General features: G+C 34.0%; 3 protein-coding genes across 4 annotated transcripts; all 3 read right to left on the bottom strand.

Annotated features, from left to right (window-relative positions):
- Window positions 1–1,702: 1,702 nt before the first annotated feature.
- LOC140808699 (uncharacterized) lies at window positions 1,703–5,583 on the bottom strand. The gene is made up of 5 exons (XM_073165875.1): window positions 5,408–5,583; window positions 5,158–5,323; window positions 4,988–5,068; window positions 2,194–2,317; window positions 1,703–2,110 (listed from the first exon to the last, which is right to left on the bottom strand). Exons 1-5 carry the CDS (start codon window positions 5,535–5,537, stop codon window positions 2,063–2,065), a joined length of 549 nt encoding a protein of 182 aa, XP_073021976.1. The 5' UTR covers window positions 5,538–5,583; the 3' UTR covers window positions 1,703–2,062.
- Window positions 5,584–8,990: 3,407 nt separating this feature from the next.
- LOC140808685 (WAT1-related protein At1g70260-like) lies at window positions 8,991–12,045 on the bottom strand. The gene is made up of 7 exons (XM_073165851.1): window positions 11,649–12,045; window positions 11,499–11,561; window positions 11,285–11,401; window positions 10,279–10,552; window positions 10,026–10,184; window positions 9,755–9,906; window positions 8,991–9,486 (listed from the first exon to the last, which is right to left on the bottom strand). The coding sequence occupies exons 1-7, from the start codon at window positions 12,032–12,034 to the stop codon at window positions 9,333–9,335; spliced, it is 1,305 nt and encodes a 434-aa protein (XP_073021952.1). The 5' UTR covers window positions 12,035–12,045; the 3' UTR covers window positions 8,991–9,332.
- A 4,816-nt stretch (window positions 12,046–16,861) lies between these two features.
- On the bottom strand, window positions 16,862–20,546 carry LOC140808675 (potassium transporter 6-like). Of its 2 annotated transcripts, XM_073165835.1 has the most exons (9): window positions 20,236–20,546; window positions 19,677–20,163; window positions 19,538–19,591; window positions 19,293–19,363; window positions 19,103–19,157; window positions 18,959–19,011; window positions 18,611–18,734; window positions 18,261–18,515; window positions 16,862–17,937 (listed from the first exon to the last, which is right to left on the bottom strand). In XM_073165835.1, exons 1-9 carry the CDS (start codon window positions 20,272–20,274, stop codon window positions 16,931–16,933), a joined length of 2,145 nt encoding a protein of 714 aa, XP_073021936.1. In that variant the 5' UTR covers window positions 20,275–20,546; the 3' UTR covers window positions 16,862–16,930. The 2 variants fall into 2 exon arrangements, with proteins under 2 accessions (XP_073021936.1, XP_073021935.1); XM_073165834.1 differs by having other exon boundaries at window positions 19,103–19,363.
- Between the last annotated feature and the right edge of the window lie 5,122 nt (window positions 20,547–25,668).

The raw sequence follows: 25,668 nt of genomic DNA, 5'->3' as shown, positions 1-25,668 counted from the left end.
CTTTCTCCGTGTTATGTTTAGCTATATTGGAGCTCATTATTTTTCGACTAGTACATCAAGTTTATACAGTTTTTATAATCATTTCGATTTATATTCAAATCGGAGTAACATCATCGTAATGGTAAAAAGTAATAAATATATATATTTAAATTTGAAATTATTATATTTAAATAGATATTATACAGTAATTGTAAAAATTAATGAGTGGCTAAATTGTTGTTTGAAATAATGAAATTAAAAAAAACAAATGGACTAAACTACAATTTAAAATGAATTTTTTAAAAAAAAATAGAAAAAGATAAAACAACCTGACACGATTACAAAATAGCGTACCATGACACAATGTTGTCTATATTAATAAGATTCTTAATAAATAGTGATTGATATATTCAAATCGAGATAATATCATACTATAATTTAAAAATATTATATTTAAATGGAAGTAATATTATAATAGTAAAAACTAATTGGAGACTGACTATAATTTGATGTAATTTGAAATAATAAAATATAAAAGATAAAAGGACTAAAATACAATTTGAAGAATGAATTAAAAAAAGACAAAATAACATAACATGGCACAATGTTGGCTCTATTATGAAGACTATTGATAAATTAATTGTTATTTTGGGCACGCTTTGTGTTTGTGATATATATATATATATATATATATATATATATATATATATATATATATATATATATATATTATAACTGTAAAAATTAATAACGGATCATATTATAAATTAAAATTATTACATATTGATTATATTTAAATAATAGTCATGTCATAACTGTAAAAATTAATGAAGAACTAAAATATAATTTTGAAATGATAAATTAAAAAAAATTAAAATAGATCATGAGCAAGTCTTTTGGCTCTGCTATTCTCAAACTCAATAAATAGTAAAAGGTTTTTAGATAAGTTAACTGAATTTTGTGTTTCGTTTAGACTATTTTATTTATTTGCAATAGAAAGGTAATGAAACTCCGGAGATTCAGTTAAATATGAATATATGATCACAAAACATGCGTGACAATACTTGTAATATTATATGATATGATAAAAAGTGATATACATATTTTCACTATTAAATAACATAAAAAAAATAAAAAATTGAGATAAATCTTGACACAAACTAAACAGGAATGGTCCCTTTTTAATGTTAATAGTAAGGTAGTTATATATATTTGATTGAAATGGCTTAATTTGAATATTTGTTGAAGTCTTATCTTTAATAACTGAGAATACATTCTACAAATGTTAAATTAACTATGTAGCTGAATTCGAGTAAACTTTTAACCTTTGAATGATAAAAATAACATTTACGACAGGGCCTTGCAGAAATGGCCCCAACAATTTCATGAGCATTTTTTTTTATTTTTTATTTTTCATTTTTTATTTTTTATTTTTTTTTGGTGTTGTCCAATGCATTACATTATACGAAAAACGATGGATCAACTCTTGAGATAATACTCCAAGGTAGCATCGAACTTACCCATTCTAGGAACTTCTTGCCAACATGATTGCTGTCCACAAATCATTACTTTCTGGAAGTTGCATATTTTCGATTTCGCTAACGACGATCTCTGGTAAAGTAGACGTTTTTTTTCCTGCTAATTGGGCATTTTTTAAGTAAGATTTCATTTATTTCTCAACTATAATCATTCTGCAATACATATGGGATTAACTTTGACAACATTGTACCAGTAAACTTTGACAACTTCTCCACAAAAGATCCCTTCGATATGTTTTATAACACTGATAATCAACATGGAGTTACACGCACAAACACATGAAACACTGTATACGTTCCTCGGCTTGGTTGTCAATCACAAAGTAATTGAAATACCATCTTCCATAGGCGAAGAAGCTTCCGAAAACAAAAAGGTCAAGTTTCCATAAATTTAAGAAAATATAAATTCCAACAAGGTTTCTGGCAAACTGACAGAATATACATCTACCAAGGGTCCCACAACTCAAAGGCACCAAGCAAGCATATTTGGAAGCTCTTGTCCCTCAACAACCTCAAAAGGCGATGGCGAGATTTTTCGAAAGCCATCACTGGCCAGAGTGACGAGTTTGCAACCTTTTCCTCTCAAGTTCCAGCTGAACGTGAAGATTCCAATGTATATTATTGAAAACAACTCTTGGTAGAACTTAAACTCTAGGTACTTAAGTGTTTATCTTACCACTTTCCGTACACGTTCATTGGCAGCAGGAGTTCCACCCATGACGGATTCAGGAAGATAAGGGCTGCTGACTCGCACGTCATTCATCACAACTATGATCGTTTTGTCCCACTGAACTGGAAGCCTGGTTATATAACCAGTGGCAGCAAGATTGGAAACCACTTTATCAAAAGCTATTAAGTTATATATAACACCAGCATGTTTAGTGAGTTGTTAATATGAAAAGAAAGGTAGTTAGTGAGCTAAACACATATAAATAGATGTTAGTTGTACAGTTACAGTAGTCAATTACATTTTTCCCTCTTTATTCAATGAAGAAGTTCTTCTCTCCCGTAAATGTCTTCCTAGCGTAATAAAAGCTTATGACACAGCACAGATCACACGGTGGATTCAAATGGTCAAAATAATATGGTACCCAGAGGTGTCATCAAGATCAGCCAGGTGTAACAACATAGATTATACAGCACTCAACAAATGAATAGGGAATATATACGGCAAAACATTACATGCTCATACGAACAAGAACTCCGATAAAAGGACAGAAATTGCATTTGAGGTCGAATGTCACTGGATATATCGGGTGTCAGTGCAAGACAACTGTTTGGGTATCGAATTTTCAGTCTCACGCAAGAAGGAACATATAATTATGATTCAGTTTCGCACTACCATGGTTCGCCGGAACGACCGCATAACGGGCGGAACGGAACGGGAACGGTGGCCACCGTTCCAAAGTTCCAGGCCAAATCGTTTATTGTATTGTAGCGGCGTTATGTGGCGTTTTATCGGCCGAAGTTGCGACGGATTTGTTTTGAACCGTCGCTGTAAAACCGTCGCTAAAATCCGTGGGAAGTCGCGCACATGCGCCCCCCAATCTCGCGCCTTTGCGTGTGTTGGGCAGAAAGGAGGGCGCATATGCGCCCGGAAAGTCGCGCATATGCGCCCCCCAATTTGTAAAAAAAAAAAGAAACGTGTTTGTAGGCACTAAAAGAATTATATATTGCATTGGCTAGGGCTTTATAATAATTTCTTCTTTCCTTATCATTCCATCGATTCAAGCCGTCTTCTCTCCAAGGTTTTCTCTCCCTCATCTTCTACCTCAAGCTCAAGGATTTTAGTTTATTGTTTAGATTTTCCTATCTCAATTTACAAGCTTCAAGGTAAGAAGTCTATATTCTTGACTTGATAGAGAGTTTAAGAAATTGAAGGTAATTGATGGTTTCGTTGAGTTTTTTGATTGTTGGGAAGGATTAATGGTTGAATTCATGTCTTTTGTTGTAGGATTCCATTCAAGAACATCTAAGCAATCATTTGGTTGGGTAGTAAGTAGAAACTTCTCCTTGTACTCACATGATGAATATATGTATATAAGCCATGTTTATTGATAATTAGCTCTTTTCATTGGTATATATTTTATCTATATATTGTCATATGTTCATTGTTCAAGGATTTTTATCGAATTCATTGATCAAGGAACTAATAATCTATTGTGCCTACCAAGTGTTTGTTTTATTGCTTCAATGAGGTTCCTTTGATTAAAGCCAAGGAATGATAGGCTTTTGAATATGTAGAATGGCTCCAAAACCCGATATTGGTTGGGAGTTCGCTCACATCGTAGGTGATAATCGGAAGATAATAATATGCAAATTTTGTGGAAAAACCATAAACGGAGGAATTACGATATAGATCTTCAAGTACAGCTGATAGTTCTACTGTGTATCGTGGATTCGGATACTATAATCGTCGTGACGAAACACTATTACAAAATCAATCATCCCATTCTAATGATATTTCATCATCTCAATCTAATCAATATCCCTATGGACAATCACGTCAATATCCAAATGTTCGAAATCAATTTAATCTACGAGATAGTGATGAAGAATATAACAATGATCTCGCTCTTCCGCGTCACTCTTCATGGTATTAGCTTTGGTATGTTATAATTTTTAGTGTGTATTTTCTTATTGTGCTATTATTGTAAAATAGTTTTGTATTGATCTATTAATTTGTAATAAATTTATATATTTTATTTTTTAGTATGATGTAATTTATATTTACATTTTTTTATCAATTTTTTGAATTTATTAATTTTTTTATACAACCGTCCCGCAACCGTTCCGCAACATAATATTGGAACTGGAACGGTCGTTTCCGTTCCAAGCACCGCAACCATTACCGTACCGGCGAACCATGCGCACTACAAACACGGCTTAATATTTTACCGTAAGTTCGGGCTGGCATACTAAACAAAAAAGATCTGGAACTAAAGAGGGCAGAAAAGATATCTTCGATAGTGAACTCAGAAAAATGATGATATTTTGCAGGAACATAGAAGATAAATAATAAATGACCTGAATCTTTCCATCAGATTAGTTCTGCGTGCTAATGACGCATGCAGCAAAAACTACCGAAGTACCCAATTTGAGATGGCCACTTGGAAACAATTGCGTAGAGTCTCAAAAATCTTGTCTTGAAACGTAAAAGTAAAGGTCACACGTATACATAGATCAAATCCAAATCCAAAAATAAAATCAAGAGGAACACTGTACTCAGGCGACTGATCGAATTTGACCATCAATTGTCGTGAAATTTTTACCCAGCACCTTGACGCCACAAAAAAATAGAGAGTTTGCACTTGGTAATGCGACAAGATGTAAAAATCATAATAAACGACTAGCAAATCAAGATCAAATTTTTTTAGAAGACACGGTATCTAATATTCTATTAAAAAAGCACACTTTTATCTAGCAAAAAAGAATCCATGATTAGATAGAGTAATGAGACGAGACATTACGTTTTAGACAATGCATCGAAAAGAGCTTGGGCCTCAGTTGTAACACCAACTCCTATCCTCTCAGCCTCAGCCTCTGCTTGTCTGAAATTTAGAAAATCATACGATGATATTGCTAAAATAATACAAACATCAAAAAATAAAAAAAAATCTGGTAAAATTAGATACATCACCTAACAGAAGAGTCTTCTCTAGATTGAAGAGTAGTAAGATCAAGAAAACACTTTTTAACATCAAGTGGGTCTTCAGCTTGACCCAACAAGGAGAATTCTTTGATGTAGTTAGCTTTAAGCAGCCTTATATTTCTCTTCGAGCCAATCCCAGATTTCACCACCTCTTGTGCTTAACACGAAGAAAAGTTAAAGAAACAAGAAAAGAAAAAAAAAAAAACCTACAACGCATTGAAATGAAATGGAAGGATATGAAGGATGAGAAGATTGGAGGGGACGTCAAAGCTTATGACTTGGGATTGAAATTCTTCTCCAAAGGTGGTCTTTATTGACAGAAGACAACCCACAGCGAATTCTTCTGATTGATCTTGGTGTGCTTCCATTGCCGCTTGCTCCCTCCTCTCTCTCTCCAGTGACTCAAGCAATACCTGTTTTTTACAAGTTTGTAAATGGGCCTGGACCAACTGTTTTGGGCCACCAAATTGACTCTTAAATATTTAATACATCTTCTTCCTTACAATTAATCAACTACTAATTACTCTACACACGCGATACGTGTGTATAATCTTTTTTATCTATATCTATGGACTAAATTAAAATTTGACAAATTATGGAATGACTAAATTGATATTTAAATGGTTGAAATAAAAAAAATAAAAATTAAAGTGTGTGTAAAAATTTAAAAAAAAAAACAAAAAACAAAAGTAAGGGTAAAATTAGAAAAAAAGTTGGTGTTCTATCTAGGTAGTTATTATCGTGTCCTCACACTTAATAATTAAGAAAGTGACCGGAAATGGTTTGTACTTCATTTTTTAAACTTCAAACTAAATAAGCATATAAATTTGTGGTTAACAGTTCAGAATTAATTTTGTAAACTTCAATTTAAATAAACATGTACATTTTATAACAAAAATAGTTCGTATTTAATTTTTTAAACTTCAAGTTAAATGAACATGTAATTTTATGATTAGTGGTTCGAACTTAATTTTTTAAAGTTCAAACTAAATGCATATAGATTTAGAGTAGGTCTCTTGTGAGATTGTCTTACGAATCTTTATCCGTGATATGGGTCAATCATACCGATACTTACACTAAAAAGTGATATTCTTAGTATAAAAATTAATATTTTTTCATGGATGACACAAATAAGATATATGTCTCACAAAATACGACCCGTGAGACCGTCTCACACAATTTTTTGACATAGATTTATGGTTAGTATTTTTTTAAACCTACAATATATTTTCTATTGTTATAACTAAAAATGATTCGTACTTAATATTTTTACCTTAAAATAAATAAATATATAAATATGTCGTTATCTCATTTATATTTATCTATAATACTTATTTATACATTTTTAATTATCTAATATTTGATTCGCATATGGTTTCAATCTATAAATTTAGCTTAAATAAATATTTGTGGATGTTGGTGCTTAATGTATTTGAAAATAATTGTAAGGTACAATGTGAATAATTTTAGTTTTTTTATTTTTTGTAATAATAATAAGGTATTGTGCTTTCTCCAACTTATTAAGATGAATATAATCATATAATGTTGTTCTAATATATGTTAATTTGATTGATTTATACATGATTCATGTATGTTCTTAATTTTTTAAACTCCAAGTTAAATGAACATATAAATTTATAGTTAGAGATTCGAACATAATTTTTTAAACTTCAAGTTAAATAAATTTAATTTATTTAATTCATAGATTGATATATCACTCTATAATTTTTTCTCACTGTTACTTAATAATTGATAGACTTTTTAATCTAATTTGATTTAACTTATTTATTTATTATAACTTATTAGACTTTTTTAATTTAAATTATTTATTTATTTAATTGATACATAACTATACATTCTTTCAAATAATAAAGTTGAATATTATTAATATGTTTTACATATTTTTTTACTATATAATCTTTCAAATGAAAAAGTGGAATACTATTAATATTTTTAAACTTACAATATTTTTTGTACGTTTTATAACATAAAATGTTTCGAACTTAATTTTTTAAAGTTCAAGTTAAATGAACATATAAATATATGGTTAGTAGTTAAGGCTTTGCACTAATATAAAACTAAGAAAATGAGAGAATAAATATAAATCAAGCAAAAAGAAAAATTTTGCTTTCAACTATATATTTCTTTATTGAGGAGTGAGTCTTTTATAGATAAATACACAAACGGAAAATATTATAAAAATAGCAACGATATTGGACCATTATAAACATTAAATAAAAAATATGCAAAAATAATTATTTCTTATAATACTTTGTTACTAATAAACCAGTGCATACTTCATTTGACAAGGCAGATAACTAAAGATTTGGACAAATATTTAACAATTCAACAATCGCTCGCTTAAACCGATAAGGTCAACATCGGTTTAATAAGAGCACCTGCCCTCAAACTTGTTCTGTAGTGCGCTAATATCAAGTAGTTCCCTTAGTTTCTGAAATGCAGTCAATTTGAGGGGCTTGGTAAACATGTCAGCTAATTGGTTTTCATTTCCGCAATATATGAGATGAATTGTTTCATTCTTTGTGAGGTCTCTTAAAATGATATTTCAAATCAATGTGCTTGCTTTTTCCATGTAGGATTGGATTCTTTGACAGTTAATGGCTGAACTATTATCACAATAAATAGCAACATAATCATGATTCTTGAATTTAAGCTCTTCGATAATTTTTTCAACCAAATAGCTTGACATGCATATAAAGTTGCAGCAACAAAATTCAGCTTCAGTGGTTGATAAAGTAACCATTGCTTCTTTGAAGTCCATTGAACAGTGGTTGAATATAAGAAAAAAAACATACTCTGAAGTTCTTTTCTATCATCTTGATCTCCTGCATAATCATTGTCACAAAAAGCCATCAAATTTGATTGTTCTCCTTTCTTATATTAGAGACTAAGTTCTAGTGTATCGTTGCAAGTATCGTAACATCTTTTTGGCAGCAAGATCCGACATATCAAACTCAACAATCATCAACTCCTTAAAATTTTCAAACATAACACAATCATTTCCCACTACTAAGACAATTACCAATTTGATCATATCATGCCTTGCAACTGGAGCAAACATTTCCTTATAGTCGATTTTAAACTCTTGTTGGTAATATTTTGCTAATAACTATGCATTGAATTTGTCGAAATTTTCATTTTCTTTCAATTTACTCTTGTAAATCCACTCCACACCTATTTTTAATATTTGACCTTTTGGAAGCTTGTTCAGTTCTCAAGTTTTATTTTTCTCGATGGACATGATTTCAACATCCATTTTATTTTTCTATTTTGATTATTTGACAGCATCTTCGAAGGCTACCAGGTCACAATATGAAAATAGAGCAAAATAAACAAATGAGTCTTCAATTTGGTTAATACTAGTTGCCTCATAATCTGCAATCTGTGTCGGCCTTCTTTTACCAGCATCAGTTCATATAGTAATTAAGTTATTTGTTGATAATGCATGTAGGAATATCTGACATCTCAAGCACCAAATAAAAGATTGAACCGGCGGATGAAGGGAACAAGACAATGAATCTCGTCAAACATTTTGCTCTCAAGAATTTCCAAGATTTGGATGATTATCTTCTCAAGCCATATATGATATATAGACTCCCATCTTTCTGCTCGTGTTTGAATTGGATAATATTCTCATTATAATCATAAAATTAATTTGTTTTCAAGAAAATTATATCGGAAATCTATTAAGATCCGTGAGACGGTCTCAATGAGACTCATTCTTATCAATTTATATTTTAGGGTGAAAATCTAAATTTTGTAAAAAAAGCATAAAACTTCCAAAGTTCAATTACACTTAATTATTGCATAATCAAACTGTTGATTTTCAGTCATAATTAAAATAAATTCATTTACGTAGCATTATTCGTTACAATAGATCCCCGATCGAGCTGCACTTTCTGACGTGCATGCATATGTTACATGGAAATCATTACTTTCAACATGTAAGAGATGGAGAGCCCTAAATACCAAAACCCTATCTATCTATATATACACCAAATTAAACTTTGTTGTGGCCCAAAACAAAATCTCTAATCATCCAGTTTATTTACTACCATGGTCTCGGTTTCGAGATTCAATTGTAACCTTTCCTTCCCAGCTCAAAATTTTTTATTCTCAAAATCAGGCACAATTTCTGCCCTTCATACTCGAGAGTCTTGATCTTGAAGAAGTGGGGCTTTCTGATCATCGATTGAAGAAATCTTGCCCCTTTCGAGTTTTTGTAGCTCTTCATCTTTAATTTGTCCCCACAACACAGTGTAGTAGCCAATTCCACATATAAATGCTCCCATCATGCTAATTTGTACATCAAAGACATTAAACTAGCTAGCTAGTATCACACAAATCTAGTGAAGGGACAACTCAGCTAATAGAGAAATTTAATAGAGAAAAAGTCGAAGAAGTGACTCTCTATGTTTTGCAGTTTCGAGTTTCCAACTGTTTTAAGTCTCAGTAATTTATGGTGTCGCTCGATCGAGTGGCTGGACTACTACGACAATTCATCGATTCATATAAATAATTGTACACAGATTAATTGTTAGAAAATGCAAAAGTTTTTACGTACCTGCCATAATGGAAAGTATCAGAAAAGAGTAAACAACCGAAAGTGCTTGCGTACGGAATTCCAAATGGCTTGAAAATGGGGACAAAATACGGCCCCTTCATGCGCGTGCACCATATTTGAACGCTACTACGAATCACACTGCTAAAAATTGCCTGCAAGTTAAAAACGTTAATTAATCAATGCCAAGAATCACGTTACATGCGTGCGTGCACATATATTTCATGTACTATAACGATGAGGAAATAGAATTAAAACTTTTTAATAATCTTACTGTTAAAATGATAATCAATAATTCTAAATTGAGCTCCAATCTCCATGCATCTAGATCTCTTTCCATAAATAAAGCAAGCACAGCCGATTGGATGGTCCCAAATAAGGTATAAAAAGTGATTATTTTCATCACTTTTGGGCACATTTTGATAGTTCCAACCTGACCCGAAAATCATCAAATACGGTAAAAAGTAGATACTAATTTTTCCATATTTCCAAAAACATTCCACTAAATTTAACCAGCTAGTCTGTACCTGTACAATGTTCCATACGGAAATAACAAAAGAAGCAGAAGCAAATAAAACGCATCCAAGAACCCAGTTTTCATGTATTGAAGAGAAGACGAGAAGCCGTGGAGGTGGCGGTGCCACCACCACTGCCGCAGTCCTTAAGGCTAGTGAGGGAGATGTGTGGTTCTTTATTGAAGGACCTTTGTAAAGACTGAGTGTTATCGCACCCATAAAAGATATTAAGGTGCCAATTAGTCTTGCCTGGCTGCTAGGCTTTTTCCAATCAAATTTTGTTGTCCTGTCATATATATCACACATGCACGATCAGAGAAACTAATTAATTGATTCTAAGACATAGATAAGATTTTTGTCAAATAACCAGTCAAAATTCGATCTTTATTAATAACTTGGCTTCTTTTATAATTCTATTTTTTTTGTCGGGACACTGATATGAACATTTCACGTCAACAATAATCGATGCTACAATAACAATATATAGTGTCGGGTCGCGCCAGCATTTTGACCAAATAATGATATAAAACAAAGAAGCAGAATTATTGGAGTAAGATTAAATTTTGATTAGTTAGAAGATCACTAGTGTTTGTAATTTCTCATAAATAATAATTAATATGTGATCCTATCTTTGAATGCTCATCGCTCCAATTTTTTGTTGAGATGTCATGTAATAGGGTGAATGAAGTTGGTGCATATTACTAATTTATACATAGTACGTAATAATAGTAAAGATAACACGAAACGATATATAACATATATAATAACTAAGTGAACAAATGTATATATGTCGACAAAAAATATAACGAGTGGCAAGATTCCTCAATATACCTTTGAATATATATAGGCCCACACACATACTTGCCTCCTGAAATGTGGTTCTGATACAACCACCACATATTTGTCCTTAGAGTATTAATTGATATTTCCATCAGTTAATTAATTAGCGAAATAAACAGTGGTTATAATCCTTCTCTCCAAATTAATAAATTTTTATGAAAAAAATAATAATAATAACCTTAGGAATATTGCTAAAATGAAAGAGAGAGCAGGAATCTGGTTAGCCATGCCACAAGCCACAATAGGAGAGCTGTAACTTAGACCAACAAATGCAAGATTCTGAGCTATCGTCACCCTGCAGTGCACCAAATATTGCTAATTAATTCCCACTATATTATTTATGCATGTCTTCGATGATCGAGAGAGAGAGAGAGAAAGAGAGAGAGACTAACCCGATCAATCCAAGTAAGAAGACTCGCAGTAGAAAACGTAAAGTCAAGAATGGCTCTTCCGATCTGTAACAACAATTAATTCATGATGCTCCTGCAAACCTAGACCTAAAGACTTCCAAATTAATATAATATATTTGGGAATCGCCATACCTATAATCATCTTTATCGTAAAAGTATGAATACGGAACAAGTAATATTGATCCCAGAGCATTCGTATACACAACGAAGACAAAAGGGCTCATCCCTCTAGCCATGGCAGTGCTAGCCATTATTGTTAAAACGATAATGCAACCCTCCACTAATACCATGGCGCCCGCCGCCGCCTTCAAACCACCTCCAGTAGTCTCTCTCATTCCTTCTCTATCCTTTTTCTTTCTTGCGTTTTTAGCTGATCGATTTAGTTTCTCCTTTATTAATATGATGGAAACGTCCGATTTTTTGAATGAAAAAGGAGAAAAAAAAATGGAGGGCAACTTTTCAGAGAGGTGTGAAGCTACTTGAAGGGGAATGAGCAACTCGAGTGGCGTTCCACACATGCGTAGGGAAGGCATACGTGATATCTTGTTCAAATATAGTATTTAATTAATACAAAATAAAAATTAGAAACGACTATAACCATATATATCTTGTGTTTATAATTTATTGGCATGTCCAACTTAATCATGTGAATGTTTCAAACATTGTTGATGATATATTTTGGTTGTACAGTGTCGGTATTAACAGTAAAAAATAACGGCGCAATGAGTTTTTTTTTTGTTAATATTAATTATTGTATCACATGAATTATGGTGAGTATAATTTATTTATTTACTGACGAGCATATATTTTGTTTGGAGTAGGTTTCGTATGATAAGGTCTCACGAATCTTTGTCTGTGAGACGAGTCAACTCTATCGATATTCACAATAAAAAATAATACTCTTAGCATAAAAGTAATAATTTTTCGTGGATGACCCAAATAAGAGATCCGTCTCACAAAATACGATCCGTGAGACCGTCTCAAACAAATTTTTGTCTTTTCTTTGTTGTCGTGGATAAAAAAACTCAAACTTTAATCATCCAGCCTGAAATTATTGATGTCACAATCTGGGATATGTTTTCTTTGTGGTTCACAATAAAAGAGGACCTACCAAGAAAGATGGATTAACCCTGCCCAACGCTTGTAAACCCCTAATTTATAAATATTAGTGAGGTTGTGTGTAAGAACCGGTTTTCCCACCATATAATTAAATATTTGTAAGGAAGTTTTTAGCATAAGATTTTTTATTATTGTATTAAAATAAGATATACATATTGTAGAATATTTTTATATGAAAAATCCCTTATTGTCAAGATATTAATACATGCACTTGTACAAGCATAATTTCGAAAATATGGGAAGGTGATTTACAAGATCTGGAATATCATACAAGTTTAGAGAATTAAAGCATGATATTGCATGAGAATTTCGAAAATTTTACTATGATTATGCCAAATGATTGGGATGGATAGATACAAGGTAAATTGGAAACAAATCACCAACTTGTGCACAAAAATCCTTACGAATAGCCACCATATTTTCGAGCCAAATCAAGAGCGATGAGATCAAGGAATAAATCTCACAACTTAGTTAGCTAAATTTTTGAAAATAGCAAGGAATATTGGAGTCAATTTATGGGAGGACATTATTTTTTGTATGATTTGAATACCAAATTTAGCTCTTTTCCCTCCATCTATAAATACTCCATCATTAATTCCTACTCATTCTCACACCACAAATTTCGAGAATCCCTTGCTGAAATTTGGAAATTTCAGCAGCTCCCCTAGCCAAGACTCTGTCCGAAAATCGTCCCGAAGTTGGCCTAGCAATCGAGCCGAAGCGCTACCCAAGTGAAGAGCAAGAAGTGATCCAAGTCTAGTATCGTGCACTCCACGTTTTTTTAGCATTCAAATATGGTAAGTGGACTTGTGTTAAATGTTTAAATTTTCGAATTATGCATGTGTTCGGTTTTCGAAAACTCGTCGAGTACAATTCTTCTTCTACTTCTTTCTTGTATTTATCATACGGTTTTAAACACTGTGAGGAGTCGACTGTATATGGGTGAGAATCTCAACCATGACGTACTCTTACGTGGTGGGGGATATAACCGCTATACGGCCTCGCCCCCTTAGTGGAGTAAAAATTAGGGATATATATCAGTAAACCATATGAAATAGATAAATCTCAGTGCTGGTCAATGTTATGCATGTGCTATATGGATTATGTATGCAAGTCATGTGGTTCAAAACTATCCATGTTGTTTTATTGTGCTCGATACACCCCCACTTGCTGGGTATTTTCCAAAAACTCACTCTCTACAGCCCTTTCCCCAGATAAAACCGAAGAATAGGTTGAGGAAGAAGAGTCCGAACACTTTTGGGGCTGGTGATGTGGAAGACCAATAATAGATTATATTTCGAATTTTATGATTAAATAAATTGTAAGACGTTTCCCCATTATTTACTATTTCATTTGGATTGTAAAAACAATGATTATTTCATTTGAATTATGTATATAAACTGGTTTGATTTATACTGTGCTACGAGTCTGGTTGTTTTTGATTGTGTGATTGTTAAACAACGTCGATGTCAACCCTGAGTTTCGAGACGTGACATTGTGTTTAGTTAAAAATGCAAGTTAATATTTGTTAAACAAAAACATACAAAATAACGTTGCGTGTGCGACATAAAATGAAAAGTTGAGCATGTATATACTATATCATCAACAGATGCTAGCTGAATTTTTTGATAAAATGTGAGATAACTCTCAGATTGATTATATATATGACTCATGCATGATTTTATAAATCTGTTTTGACCACTACCATTAATTCGTGCGTCATTCGAGGCAAACACGTCTATGAGTAGTATACTTATGCATGCTATAGGCATTCAATATTCTATACCAAATTCCCACATTTCTAACAGTCCAAAAAAACATTTTGAATTTACTCATATCCTCATTGAAATTCCTCACTATCAAAAAGCTTCTTCCACCATTCTCTCTTCGACCGTGGCAGAAGATATATATCAGAAACTTGTACGCATAGGAATCCATCACCCCTCTGGTATCATAGGCATTAAGAGAACCTCGCGTTTCACCATCTAGAGAGAGTAAGATATGAAACCTCGATCAATAAAACAATCTGATTCAACGAATATATTCTATAAATCTATGCCATTACTCATGTGTGAGTGCGGCGCAGAAAATACGCATAAAAATAATAATGAACTATTCCTTCATGTCAAAGGACGGGAAGAAACCATCAATGCCGTCTCTTTCACCACAGAGGCGTCGGATATTTAGCATGAGCTGTCTTGAGGGTTATCTGTTGACCTTCACAAGTAAAAGGGGCAGAAACATATACAAGCTGTAGCATTGTCTCCTAAAAATGACACCTTGGTACTTTCCCCATTATCCAGAATTTCATTGTCAACTATTACATATAAAATGAAAAGGCTCAATAAGACTCAGTTTATGATGATTTGTTAAAGAATCACAACCAGATGTAATATTCTTTAAAAAAAACAAAAGAAAAACTAAAAAAGTCTCGCTGAACTTGAAATTCAATAGCAATGTCAACGCTCGTGCTGATATTTTTCTCTATAGCCATCTGCATTATATTTTATTGACGATGGTGATATATTCTCATTGCTAACATACGTTAGAAATAATGCTAACCAAGAGAAGATGGAAACTGGTTGGTATCCATTTGGTATCAAGTGTGTTGTGTCAATGAAAAATGAAAGAATTCCCAACCAGATGTAATATTCTTTTATAAAAAAATAGAAAAATAAAACACTAAAATTCTCATTGAACTTTAAATTAAATAGCAAACATAACTAAAAAATGAACTTCAAATTCAGTAGCAATGTCAATCTCGTGCTGGTATTTTTCTCAATATCCATCTGCATTCTATTTTATTGACAGTAAGTGATATATATATTCTCATAGTCATTGCTACATACGTAAGAAATCATGCTAAGACGGAGAAGAATATTAAAACTGGCTGATATTTATTTGGAGTCAAGTGTGCTGTGTCAATGGAAAATTACGGTACTGAAGGAATTTATCACAACACTGTCCTAAACAAGGTAAAAAAAATAATTGGTTTTACTTAATTCTAGATGTAATAACTTTCATGAATGAAATCCAAAACAACATAATTTCTAATTAACGTCGATATCTTAAAACTGAAGTCCATCCAAAAAGACAAATCAGACACTAGCTAAACATTTATAAATTAAGCCAAAAAAATCAAAACAAATACTAATCCGAAACCAAAATATTGCACATAGCTGAGAAGAAAATGATCGAACAAAGGGATAATTTAGTCATCCTATTAATCTCAACAAGTTCACAGTACACGGACATTTACGTACATTAAACTCTTATCGATTTGTCCTGGATGAACAAGATGCTGATGGCTTTTATCTCATGCAAGAACCACTCAAATATTGGTACTTATCCTGGTAAAACCTATGCTTTCTTTCCAAGCCTCTAGTTTATATAGCACACCCTACTACAAGAATATAATGATCTGACAATTACTAGGCTCAACTGAAGCACACCAATAAACTTAGGTGACAAGTCCTCTCCACAGGAAACTCAACTTCTACAAGCCAGATTTTCAGCCAACAGCCACCCATTTGATCCTTGAGCAATTAATTTTTTATACATTCCATAAACGTAGGTTTGACAATCAGGGAAACAGGTTAAATCATCAGTAACAGCTAGCGAATTTGCTGTCCAAATATATTCTTCGAAATCAAATGTTACCCTTTACGATTCATTGTATTTTGAATGCATCATTATTGATCAGTAAGATTATATAGAAAAGAGTCAAACAACCCACGAGAGGCGGCCAACAAAATAATAATAATAATAATAATAATAATAATAAAAACCAGGGACTAAATGAGCTGGGATCCGGCTATACTACCTCCCGAATGATCACAGTCCCTCATGAATTTTACTGAAGAAAAAAGTGTTCCTAAGAATTTCCCGAGCTTTGATTCGACTTCTCCAGCCGGCCATGGCGGATTCCAATTCTTTATTTTTAACTAGCGTCCTTGCACGTTTCGATTTTTTTTACATGTACAATTATTTTTTTAGAAAAACTAGGAATAAAATTTAAAAATCTTCCTATTTTTTTATTTTTGTTAAAAAAATATTACATAAATTTAATTTTTCATGAGTATAATTTTGCTTTGGTTACCAAAATAGTTTTTACGACTAGGGATTTTAGCTTAATAAATGTGTATTTTGGAACTTATATGTTGGAAACAAATTCAATTTTTATAGTTGAAAGGAATGGAGTGCAGAAGAATTTAGAAATTGTTGAATTGAAATGACAAGTTTGTTCCACAGGGCACGAAAACTAAAAATTTACAAGCATTCTTAAATATAGCTAGTCATAGTTGATATACCATTCCCACTTCAAGTGTTGAAGCATGAGGCACACTCAATATTTCCCTCGGCCCTCTACAATTCCTCCTCAAAAAACGGTAACCGATATTTATTGCCATTGTCTTTACTAAACTTGATCCTCTCTTGGCTTTTGCATATGAATGCCCAAAAATATAGGCGATGCCAGCTTCCCTAGCTTCCATAAGTTCCTGCAGCTCCATATCTTGACATTCGGGTACAACAAAACTAACTCTTTTTCTTGGATTAATGGTGATCGATGCACACTGTATTTCTCTGAGCTCAGACGCTTCTTCCGTTCCAAGATATCCCCTGCCTTCCTCGTGTAACTGCCAAGGTGTTCCTACTACAGAAATTTGTTCACTTTCGTCTCTTGTCGAATCTTTTCCAGTCCGGATATACTCAGCTAAGCTACACACAAGATCGTTCTCAAACTGCAAATCGTCTTTCTCAGCATCACGATATCCATAACGAACAATGCATCTATAAATACGGTGCTTTCTTGGACCAACACGTCCCACAAGAAACCGTTGTTCCTGCTTAACATGTGGGATTGGGACCCATTTTACACACACAAAAACCAGGACTTGGTGGAAGGCTGGAAGATTGGTGATGAAATGCGAAAAGATGGCTGGGATTCCAGATACAAGTTCAGTTTGTACGAGCCCAATTCCACGAACTCGTACAATTCCCAGACTTGGGCCAAGGGACAGGAGCCAGTCGACAGAGACCTTGTTTTCCACATCAAATTCATACGTTTTCAGCGTCCCATAGCGCCAGACACACATCACTATCATGAATATGACAGAAAAGGCAACCGGAACCCAGGCTCCTTCTAAAAATTTAATTACGGAAGCAGAGAAATACAAGGCTTCTATGGTCCCGAAAACTAAGACAAAACAAATCGCAAGAAAACCATTCTGGTGCCAGCACAGAACCATAACTAGCGACATTAAGCAAGTTGTGATTAGCATGCCAGATATAACAGCCAGACCTGAATTAAAAATTATCATGAACTTCAGCTGACAAGAAAATGGAAAAAACACCGACTCTTTATTCGCATACAAGTAGCTCCTTCTTGAATTTTGACCCATGAATACGAGGACCTGCATGCTGGGACAGATTTAGGAACTCAAGGGATTGGAGCGAAACGGGATGAGGGGGGCAACTGACTTGAATTTTTATTTTATAAATAAAGTTTCAAACTTTTTTCATTTGAAGGCAGCGCTTTGATGAATTCTCCCCTGCCTGTGTGAGTTGATAAATATGAGAAATTAGTATCGTCCACTTGACACGGGACTTCAACTTAAATGTTACCTGCAGCATTACCCATTTGCTTCGTGTCTCTGAAACCAATGGTAACAGCTAAGCACAGGAACATTAAAATCCAGTTGACATCTGGGATGTAAATCTGACCATGAATTTCTGACGATGTGTGTATTATTTTTACTCTTGGAAAGCACCCTAGAGCGGAACACTGCTTTATGATGGAAAAAGTTCCGGTAATAATGGCCTGGCTTCCAACAACTGCAGCAAGTATTGCAATAACAAGAACAGGCCATCTGAACTTCTCTGAAAATGGATCACAAAATACACCGCATTAGTGGCATGTAATTAATGGATTATAAATATCATTCCTTTAAGGTGCAAACATAAAAGAAACCTACCAGGTACTGAGACATAAAAACCGATTCGAAAATCATTTTGAATACTATGATGTTGAGAAAGATAAGCAGCTTGCCCCATATATGCAAGGATCAAGGATGGATAAACAAAAGATGTGAAGGCTATCTGCAAATCCCAGAGGAGTATTGAAATAGGAATTAATTTCTGGTAGCAAAATTCAAAGAAAACGTGTAGGTGAAAAAATTATATAATTTCACAAGCCACATAATGAGCTAAAAAATATTCGCTGTCGCGATTGAATATATGGAGCAAAACATCCAATAAAGAGCATTTATAACATAAGATCAGATAGAAATACTAATCACGAGTTAACTGAAGCTAGTTTGTACCTTAATTGACAACTGGGAAAAGTGTCCTAGATCAGCAAACATCGCCTCTGAACCTGGGACAATTGAATTTATGCGTTAGAGGATCTCAAACAGGAAAGAAGAATAACATAAAATGCCTTGATCATATCCAGTGGATTCACTTGCCTGTCATGCACAATATGATTCCACCCAAAGACATCCAGCCTCGTCGTTGTGTTTTCTTTAGAAATTTGTACATGTAATATGGAGATAGAGCTTGATAAACATGGGGATTCCAGTGAAAAATATTGTATAGACCAATAGAACTGATGCACAAAAGCCATATTACGACCACAGGCGCAAACAAGAAACCGACCCTATGGGTGCCATAGTGTTGAAGGGCAAACAAGGCCATCAGTATGAAACAAGCCAGTGGAAGTTCTACATCTGCAAAATTATTGCATTGAAGAAACATTAAGATACGTCGTCTGAGAGTTGAACAATAATCATACCCAATAAACAAAAAATAGTTTAGTGTAGACTAGTAGCCCACTGGTCCAAGAATTCAAGAGATCAAAGAACTCTATCGAGGAGATGACCAGAAAAAGTTGAAGACCTTACACTGGTGGTGGTCTTTCGATGTGGCAAATTCAACACCAGAAACCGCAGAAAAAACTACAGCAATAGCAGCACACATCAATCAAATAAAGCATAGCACCTCCAATCGCGAAAATAAATCAACTTGAAACAGAAGCCGCACCCGAAATTGCCGGAGACAGTATTCCATCCCCAATAACCATACAAGCACCAAGAAGAGCTAATACTAGCAAAAATATTTGCAAAACTCTATTTTTCTCCAGAGAAGATTTTAGCCTGGCCCCAAAAGTGGATGATGTGGGAGGTGTAATACTTTTCATGTGGGCCCACAAGTTCTCATCTGCTAACTGGTAACTCGGGAATGAATTCATTTTGGCATGTCTGCATAAAAGCGAATACAGGGCAAAAGTTCCCCCTTCTCCATCATCATCAGCTCTCAGCAAAATGAACGCATATTTCAGAAGCGGAATTAAAGTCAGTGTCCAAAAGATAAAGGAAAGAGCACCAAATATCTCATCGTTGCTATCAGAATGAGCAATATCTCCAGCAAAAGCAGTCTGGTAAACATATAACGGCGACGTACTCAAATCTCCGTACACAACACCCAAGCTTTGATAAGCCAATGTTAATATCGTTCTCCAAGATTGTTTCTGTAAAAATCCAATCAGAAGAAGAACATCAAAAAAATGAAGCATAAAATACATGGTTTAATAAAAACTAACCTCGACGAGGTCACGAGAAATCCCGGTTTCCATATCCATTTAGAATCCTGTCGGGGAACAAGAAAATTCGACAAAGATTCATCTGCCAACCGACACACCACCAGCTGAGAATTTTCAAGAAAACTCAAACGGTGACACGAACACAGCAAGTCCAACAACATCCAGAGAAACAAACATGACAAAAAACAACAGGGAAAAATTGATAATTAAAAAAAAAAAGAAAAGAAACGGTCAACGATTGGAATGAGGAATATTTTGGGTTGGTGCGTCAACTTTTCACTTTCTCCAGAATCAGAGAGTGAATATCCGTATCCCCCCGCGACCCTCTGATGATGGAAAATAAATATTATTATATTACTTGACGTGGATAATTTTCAGCGATTACAATTTTATATTGTTTGGAGTCGATTGAGGTTGACAAATTGTCGCAAAGAAAAAAGTTTCCAACTTGATTGGGATTGGGCATATTTTATTTAGAAACGTGCCTGAGGACTTTATTATATAAATAATTAATTATATAATCACCAGTTAACATCAAAATATGTCTCTCTCTCTCTATATGTAATTCGTGGATGGATCGGATCCCAACAACCATCTTTTATTTTCTAAACCAACCTTAGACGTGTCTCAATTTTATATCACACATCCAATTTAGATAAAAAGAAAATTGGAAATATAATATGTATTAAATCGAGACACGTCTGTCTATGTATATGATCTCCAGTTGACTTGAATAACAGATAATAATGAATGGGACCATTATTAATTAATGGCAACTATGTGTGTGCAAACAATAAATACTAATTATAATAATAAATGAAAAGAAACATGACTTTTAGCTTTTTTGGTGTTCACATTCCACTGATTATAGAATTTTCTCAAAATTGTGTAATTCGGTCGATGGAGATATCAAAATGGAAGCTTAAATAGAAAACTAAAATGAGAACAATCAACTTATTTCAAAGTTTGAAATGATAAAAGTTAGAAAGGAAAATATGTTACAACAATATAGTCCAATGAGATATAGATTTATTTAATCCAATATTTTCAAACTCTAGAAAATTTAGATGTTTTAGAATGGTGGAGAGTAAATTCGTAACATTACCCAGTCTTAGGGGAAACTGCAAGAGATGTCCTAGCATTTCAATATTCAAGTGTTGCTTCCGATAGGGGTGTCAATCGGGTGGGTTGGGTCGGGTTGCGGGTCAACCCGCGAAATTTTTTTTTTTTTTTTTTTCAACCCGAACCCAACCCGAACCCGAAGCAACCCAAAACCCCCCAACCCGAACACGAACCCGTCTAACCCAACTCAACCCGTCTAACCCGTCTAACCCGATTTTTTTTTATTTTTAAAAAAAAAATTAATGAAAAAAAATCGAAAAAATAATAATAAATATAGAAAAAAATATAATCGTTTAGATGCCTATATAGCGACGGTTTTAATAAAACCGTCGCTGTATAGCGACGGTTTTTATTTAAACCGTCGCACATGAAACCGTCGCCGATTTATATGAGCGACGGTTTTAGTAAACCGTCGCTAATAGTTTAGGGTTTAGGGTATTAGCGACGGTTTTAGCAAACAGTCGCTAATAGTTTAGGGTTTAGGGTTCGGGGTTTTAGCAAACTGTCGATAAATTGTCGCGTTTAGAGTCGTTTTTAACATTTGCACTTAGTCATCATGAGTGTTTATTAAATTGATATATCCGTTATCCTTACAATCAAAAAAAATGTCAGAACAAACCATATTTAGACGAAAATACAAACAATTTGTGGTTCCTAATAAAAAGTACAAAATTGTTGATGTCAATCGAAAAAAGAGTCTTGAATAATACGAACCATTTGTATTTCCTACGCAAGTTGTGTATTTGACTTATCCAACAACAAAGAGAGCAGAATCAGATTGGATGAGTACTCTACGTAGGCGAGCTTATGTCACTGATGTTGAGCCAAATACTGAGCATAATCAAATTGATGCGAACGATGCATTTCAAAATCATGGGAGCTATACGTTCACACACATCAACATGCAGATAGATCTTTCGTTGACACGCGATCCCGCCTCCTCCACGTAAGTTTATTAAATTTCGTTATTTTCATCAACGTTACATTAAAAAAATTCAATTTGATTCATTTTAAATCAACATCACAGGAGGAGATGGAGCGTTACATGGCTGATTCATTTTGTATGAAACACTTGTATTATTATTTACAGATTAATAATATGATTACATTTCTCAAATTTTGTTAATTTTTTTTGGATTATACAGCACAATATATTTGTATTTCAGATTTAAATAATTATAATATTTTAAAAAAAAATATTTGCGACAGTTTTTGTTGAAACCGTCGCAAAATTAGCGACATTTTATACAAACCGTCGCTAAGTAGCGACAGGTATTAAGAAAAACGTCGCCGATCTTGATCGGCGACGGTTTTGTTAATACCCGTCGCTAATAGCGACGGTTGTAGTCAAAATCCGTCGCTATTATACTCTGGGTCTAGAAAATAGTTATATAAATTGTAAAATTTTTTTTAAAAAAAACATGATGGGTTGGGTGGGTTGGGTGGGTCGGGTCATTGGGTGACCTGATATTTTTTTCAGGTCAACCCGGGGCAACCCGAACCCACCCGAGAAATTTTTTTTTTTCGGGTTTGCATTCGGGTCGACCCGTTTCGACCCGAACCCGAAAACCCCCAACCCAAACCCGATATTTTTCGTGTCGTCCCGTGTCGGGTTAGCGTGTCGGGTTCATTTTTGACACCCCTAGCTTCCGAAATAGCATTTTCAACACGCGGCAAAATCATTAGTGAACAAAGAACTAATTTAAAACTGGAAACGCCTCAGCATGCTAACAGGTCTACAAGATTGATTTGCTACAGAAAAAAGAATAGGACCGTCAGAGCAATGGATGAATTTGCAAGCTCAAGTCCAAGGAAGATCCGAAAAATTTCGAATATATTTTAGTAAATCATGATGAATTTTAAATGTTTGATATAGAGATCAATGTTTTATTTATAGTTATCATTTGTGTGATATAATTTTTCATCTCAAAGTACTTAATAAAACAATTTTTTTCTACCATTTATTTTTGCCCATTGTTATTTTTTAACAAAAAATCACGGAACCCGTCCAAACCAAACGGTCCATCAACTATCGGTTTGGCTAATAGATCGGATTGGTTTCAAGGTAAATAGTAAATACCTTGGAACCGGAGCCGATCTAGAACCGGTCCTAGTACTTTTTTTTTGTCGTTAATTTTTGCAAATTTTATTATTTTTTTCTGAAAGTACAAAACCATTTTATTTGGCTAATGGGTCAGATTGGTTTCAAGGTAAATAGCTTGGAACTAGAGCCGATTTGGAACCGGTTTAAGACCAGTTTCGGCATCGGTGGATCCAAAACTGGTCTGAACCGGACCAATACAAAATCAGAGGAACCGATATTGTTGGGTGTAAAAATGTTCTTGCTTGTTAGAAGAATCGAACCGTAGTGATTGAGCTGCTGTGCGGTTTAAAAGATTTGAGTTGCATCATTACCACTAACTATAGCTTTTGGTAAAGCAGCAAGCGCTCAGTCCTACAATTGGTATCAGAGCCAAGGTCACGGGTTCGATTCCCATTGATTGCAAGGAGTGCAATTATTGGGAGGGAGATTGTTGGGTGTAATAATTGTCTTTGCTTGGTAGAGCAATCGAACCGTGATACTTGAGCTGCTGTGCGGTTTAAAAGATTTGAGTTGCACCATTATCACTAGTTATAGATTTTGGTAAAGAGGCAAGCGCTCGGTCCTACAGATATTCATGCCTACACTCCACGTATAAACAACTGAAAATTCATTTGAAAAAATTACAAGGAGTTTAAATATATAACCAGATGAAAATCTGAGGCATTTTCATCCGCTGTATAGTCGAATTCATTTTCACTCATTAGTTTTTAGAAACAACACGATGATAGAAACAAAAGTTATCAATTCAATCTCATCATAGATTATAAGTTAATTAAATAGAAAATTAGCAAAGATCAACGAAAAAAGCATAAAAGGATTGAAATTTAAAAAAAAAAACAGTTGAAAGCACCACCAAAGTAAATGAATTGTGGATCACCGGACATAACCCATGTATGTTCTTTCAAAAATAAATATGTGCAACTTGAAAATATCCAGATTTTCTTTGTGGAAATTCAATAGAATAAGAAAGAAAATTGTTTAGTTACGTCTCATGATGAAAGTGAATTTTGTAGGATGAAGGTTGTGGAAGCAGCAATGCCATGCCACAAGATGCTTGATCTCTTCATATCTTCGTCTCCCTTCTCAATGAAATCCATATAAAGATGTATTGATGGGTAAACAAGTGGGTGAAGAAGATTGAATTTTTGGATTGAGTGAAATTGTTCTAATTCAACTCCTGAAATTAGAAGTTTTCTTACTCAGTATGCCCTTGCGTTGAATTCTATGTAGGAAATATCAACATAATATAAAATGGGAAAGATTTTTGATGTCTCGACTTTTATAAAAAATATTTAAAAAGAGTAGAGATATTGTCGGACTTATGTATTGGGCTTGGTCCATTTGAATGAGAAATTGGACAAGTTTGTGGATGGTAAGTGGGAAGTGTCCCACATAGAAAAAAGAACATAGCATAGGTGAGCTTATATTGATTTACACTTTGTGAAGGTGTAAGAAAGATTGGTCAAGATACTCTCTCTCTCGCACGTCGTTGCAGGGGTGCAAAAATCATGGACCCGATTTTCAGTGGAAAAAGCTTGACTTGTGTGCAAGAGTACACATGCGACCTGGGTGCGTTGAATGTCTGACTATCCCTCCAAGGTTTACTTGGCTTTTGCAATTTTTTTTCCGAAATTTCAGTTATGAGTGACCTTCTATCTGACTGACTCTTCATATGACATGCGTGACTGTTGGTGCTCCAGCGGCTGATCTTTGTCCTTTCGGATGACCAACAATGACTGTTCATATGGAACCGATTAAGAGGCAACCTAGTCCTTCAAACACCTAACCAACACACTCTCCTGCATTCTCATATTTCGAAGCTTTTCTTTGTTGTCTTGGCTGCTGCTACTTCCACCGGCTGTAGTTCCTCCGTTACTCTGTTCTCGTGATAAAATTCAGGTACTTTTCAGTTCGTCATAGTAGTGCCTCGTGCTAGGGTACTGTTGGTTGTTCCGTTGTATCCTGAGAAACAGACGTCCAAGTTCATCCTCGAAGTACAAACCGGAGGGGATGAATCTGTTTTAAGGACATTGTATTTCATACAAGCTTCGATTTGATATATTTAAGAATTGTACTTCGCTATACTGATTTGTTGGTTTTACACATAGCTATCTGTCGTGTTCCATTCGATATATTTTGAACAACAGATATATATGTCTGCATGCCTACTCTTGCACGCAGTCCCATTTTGATACATAAAGCTTTCG

Source organism: Primulina eburnea, chromosome 13, assembly GCF_022965805.1.
Source record: "Primulina eburnea isolate SZY01 chromosome 13, ASM2296580v1, whole genome shotgun sequence".
Lineage (NCBI taxonomy): Eukaryota > Viridiplantae > Streptophyta > Magnoliopsida > Lamiales > Gesneriaceae > Primulina > Primulina eburnea.
This window is presented reverse-complemented; position numbering and strand designations above follow the sequence as displayed.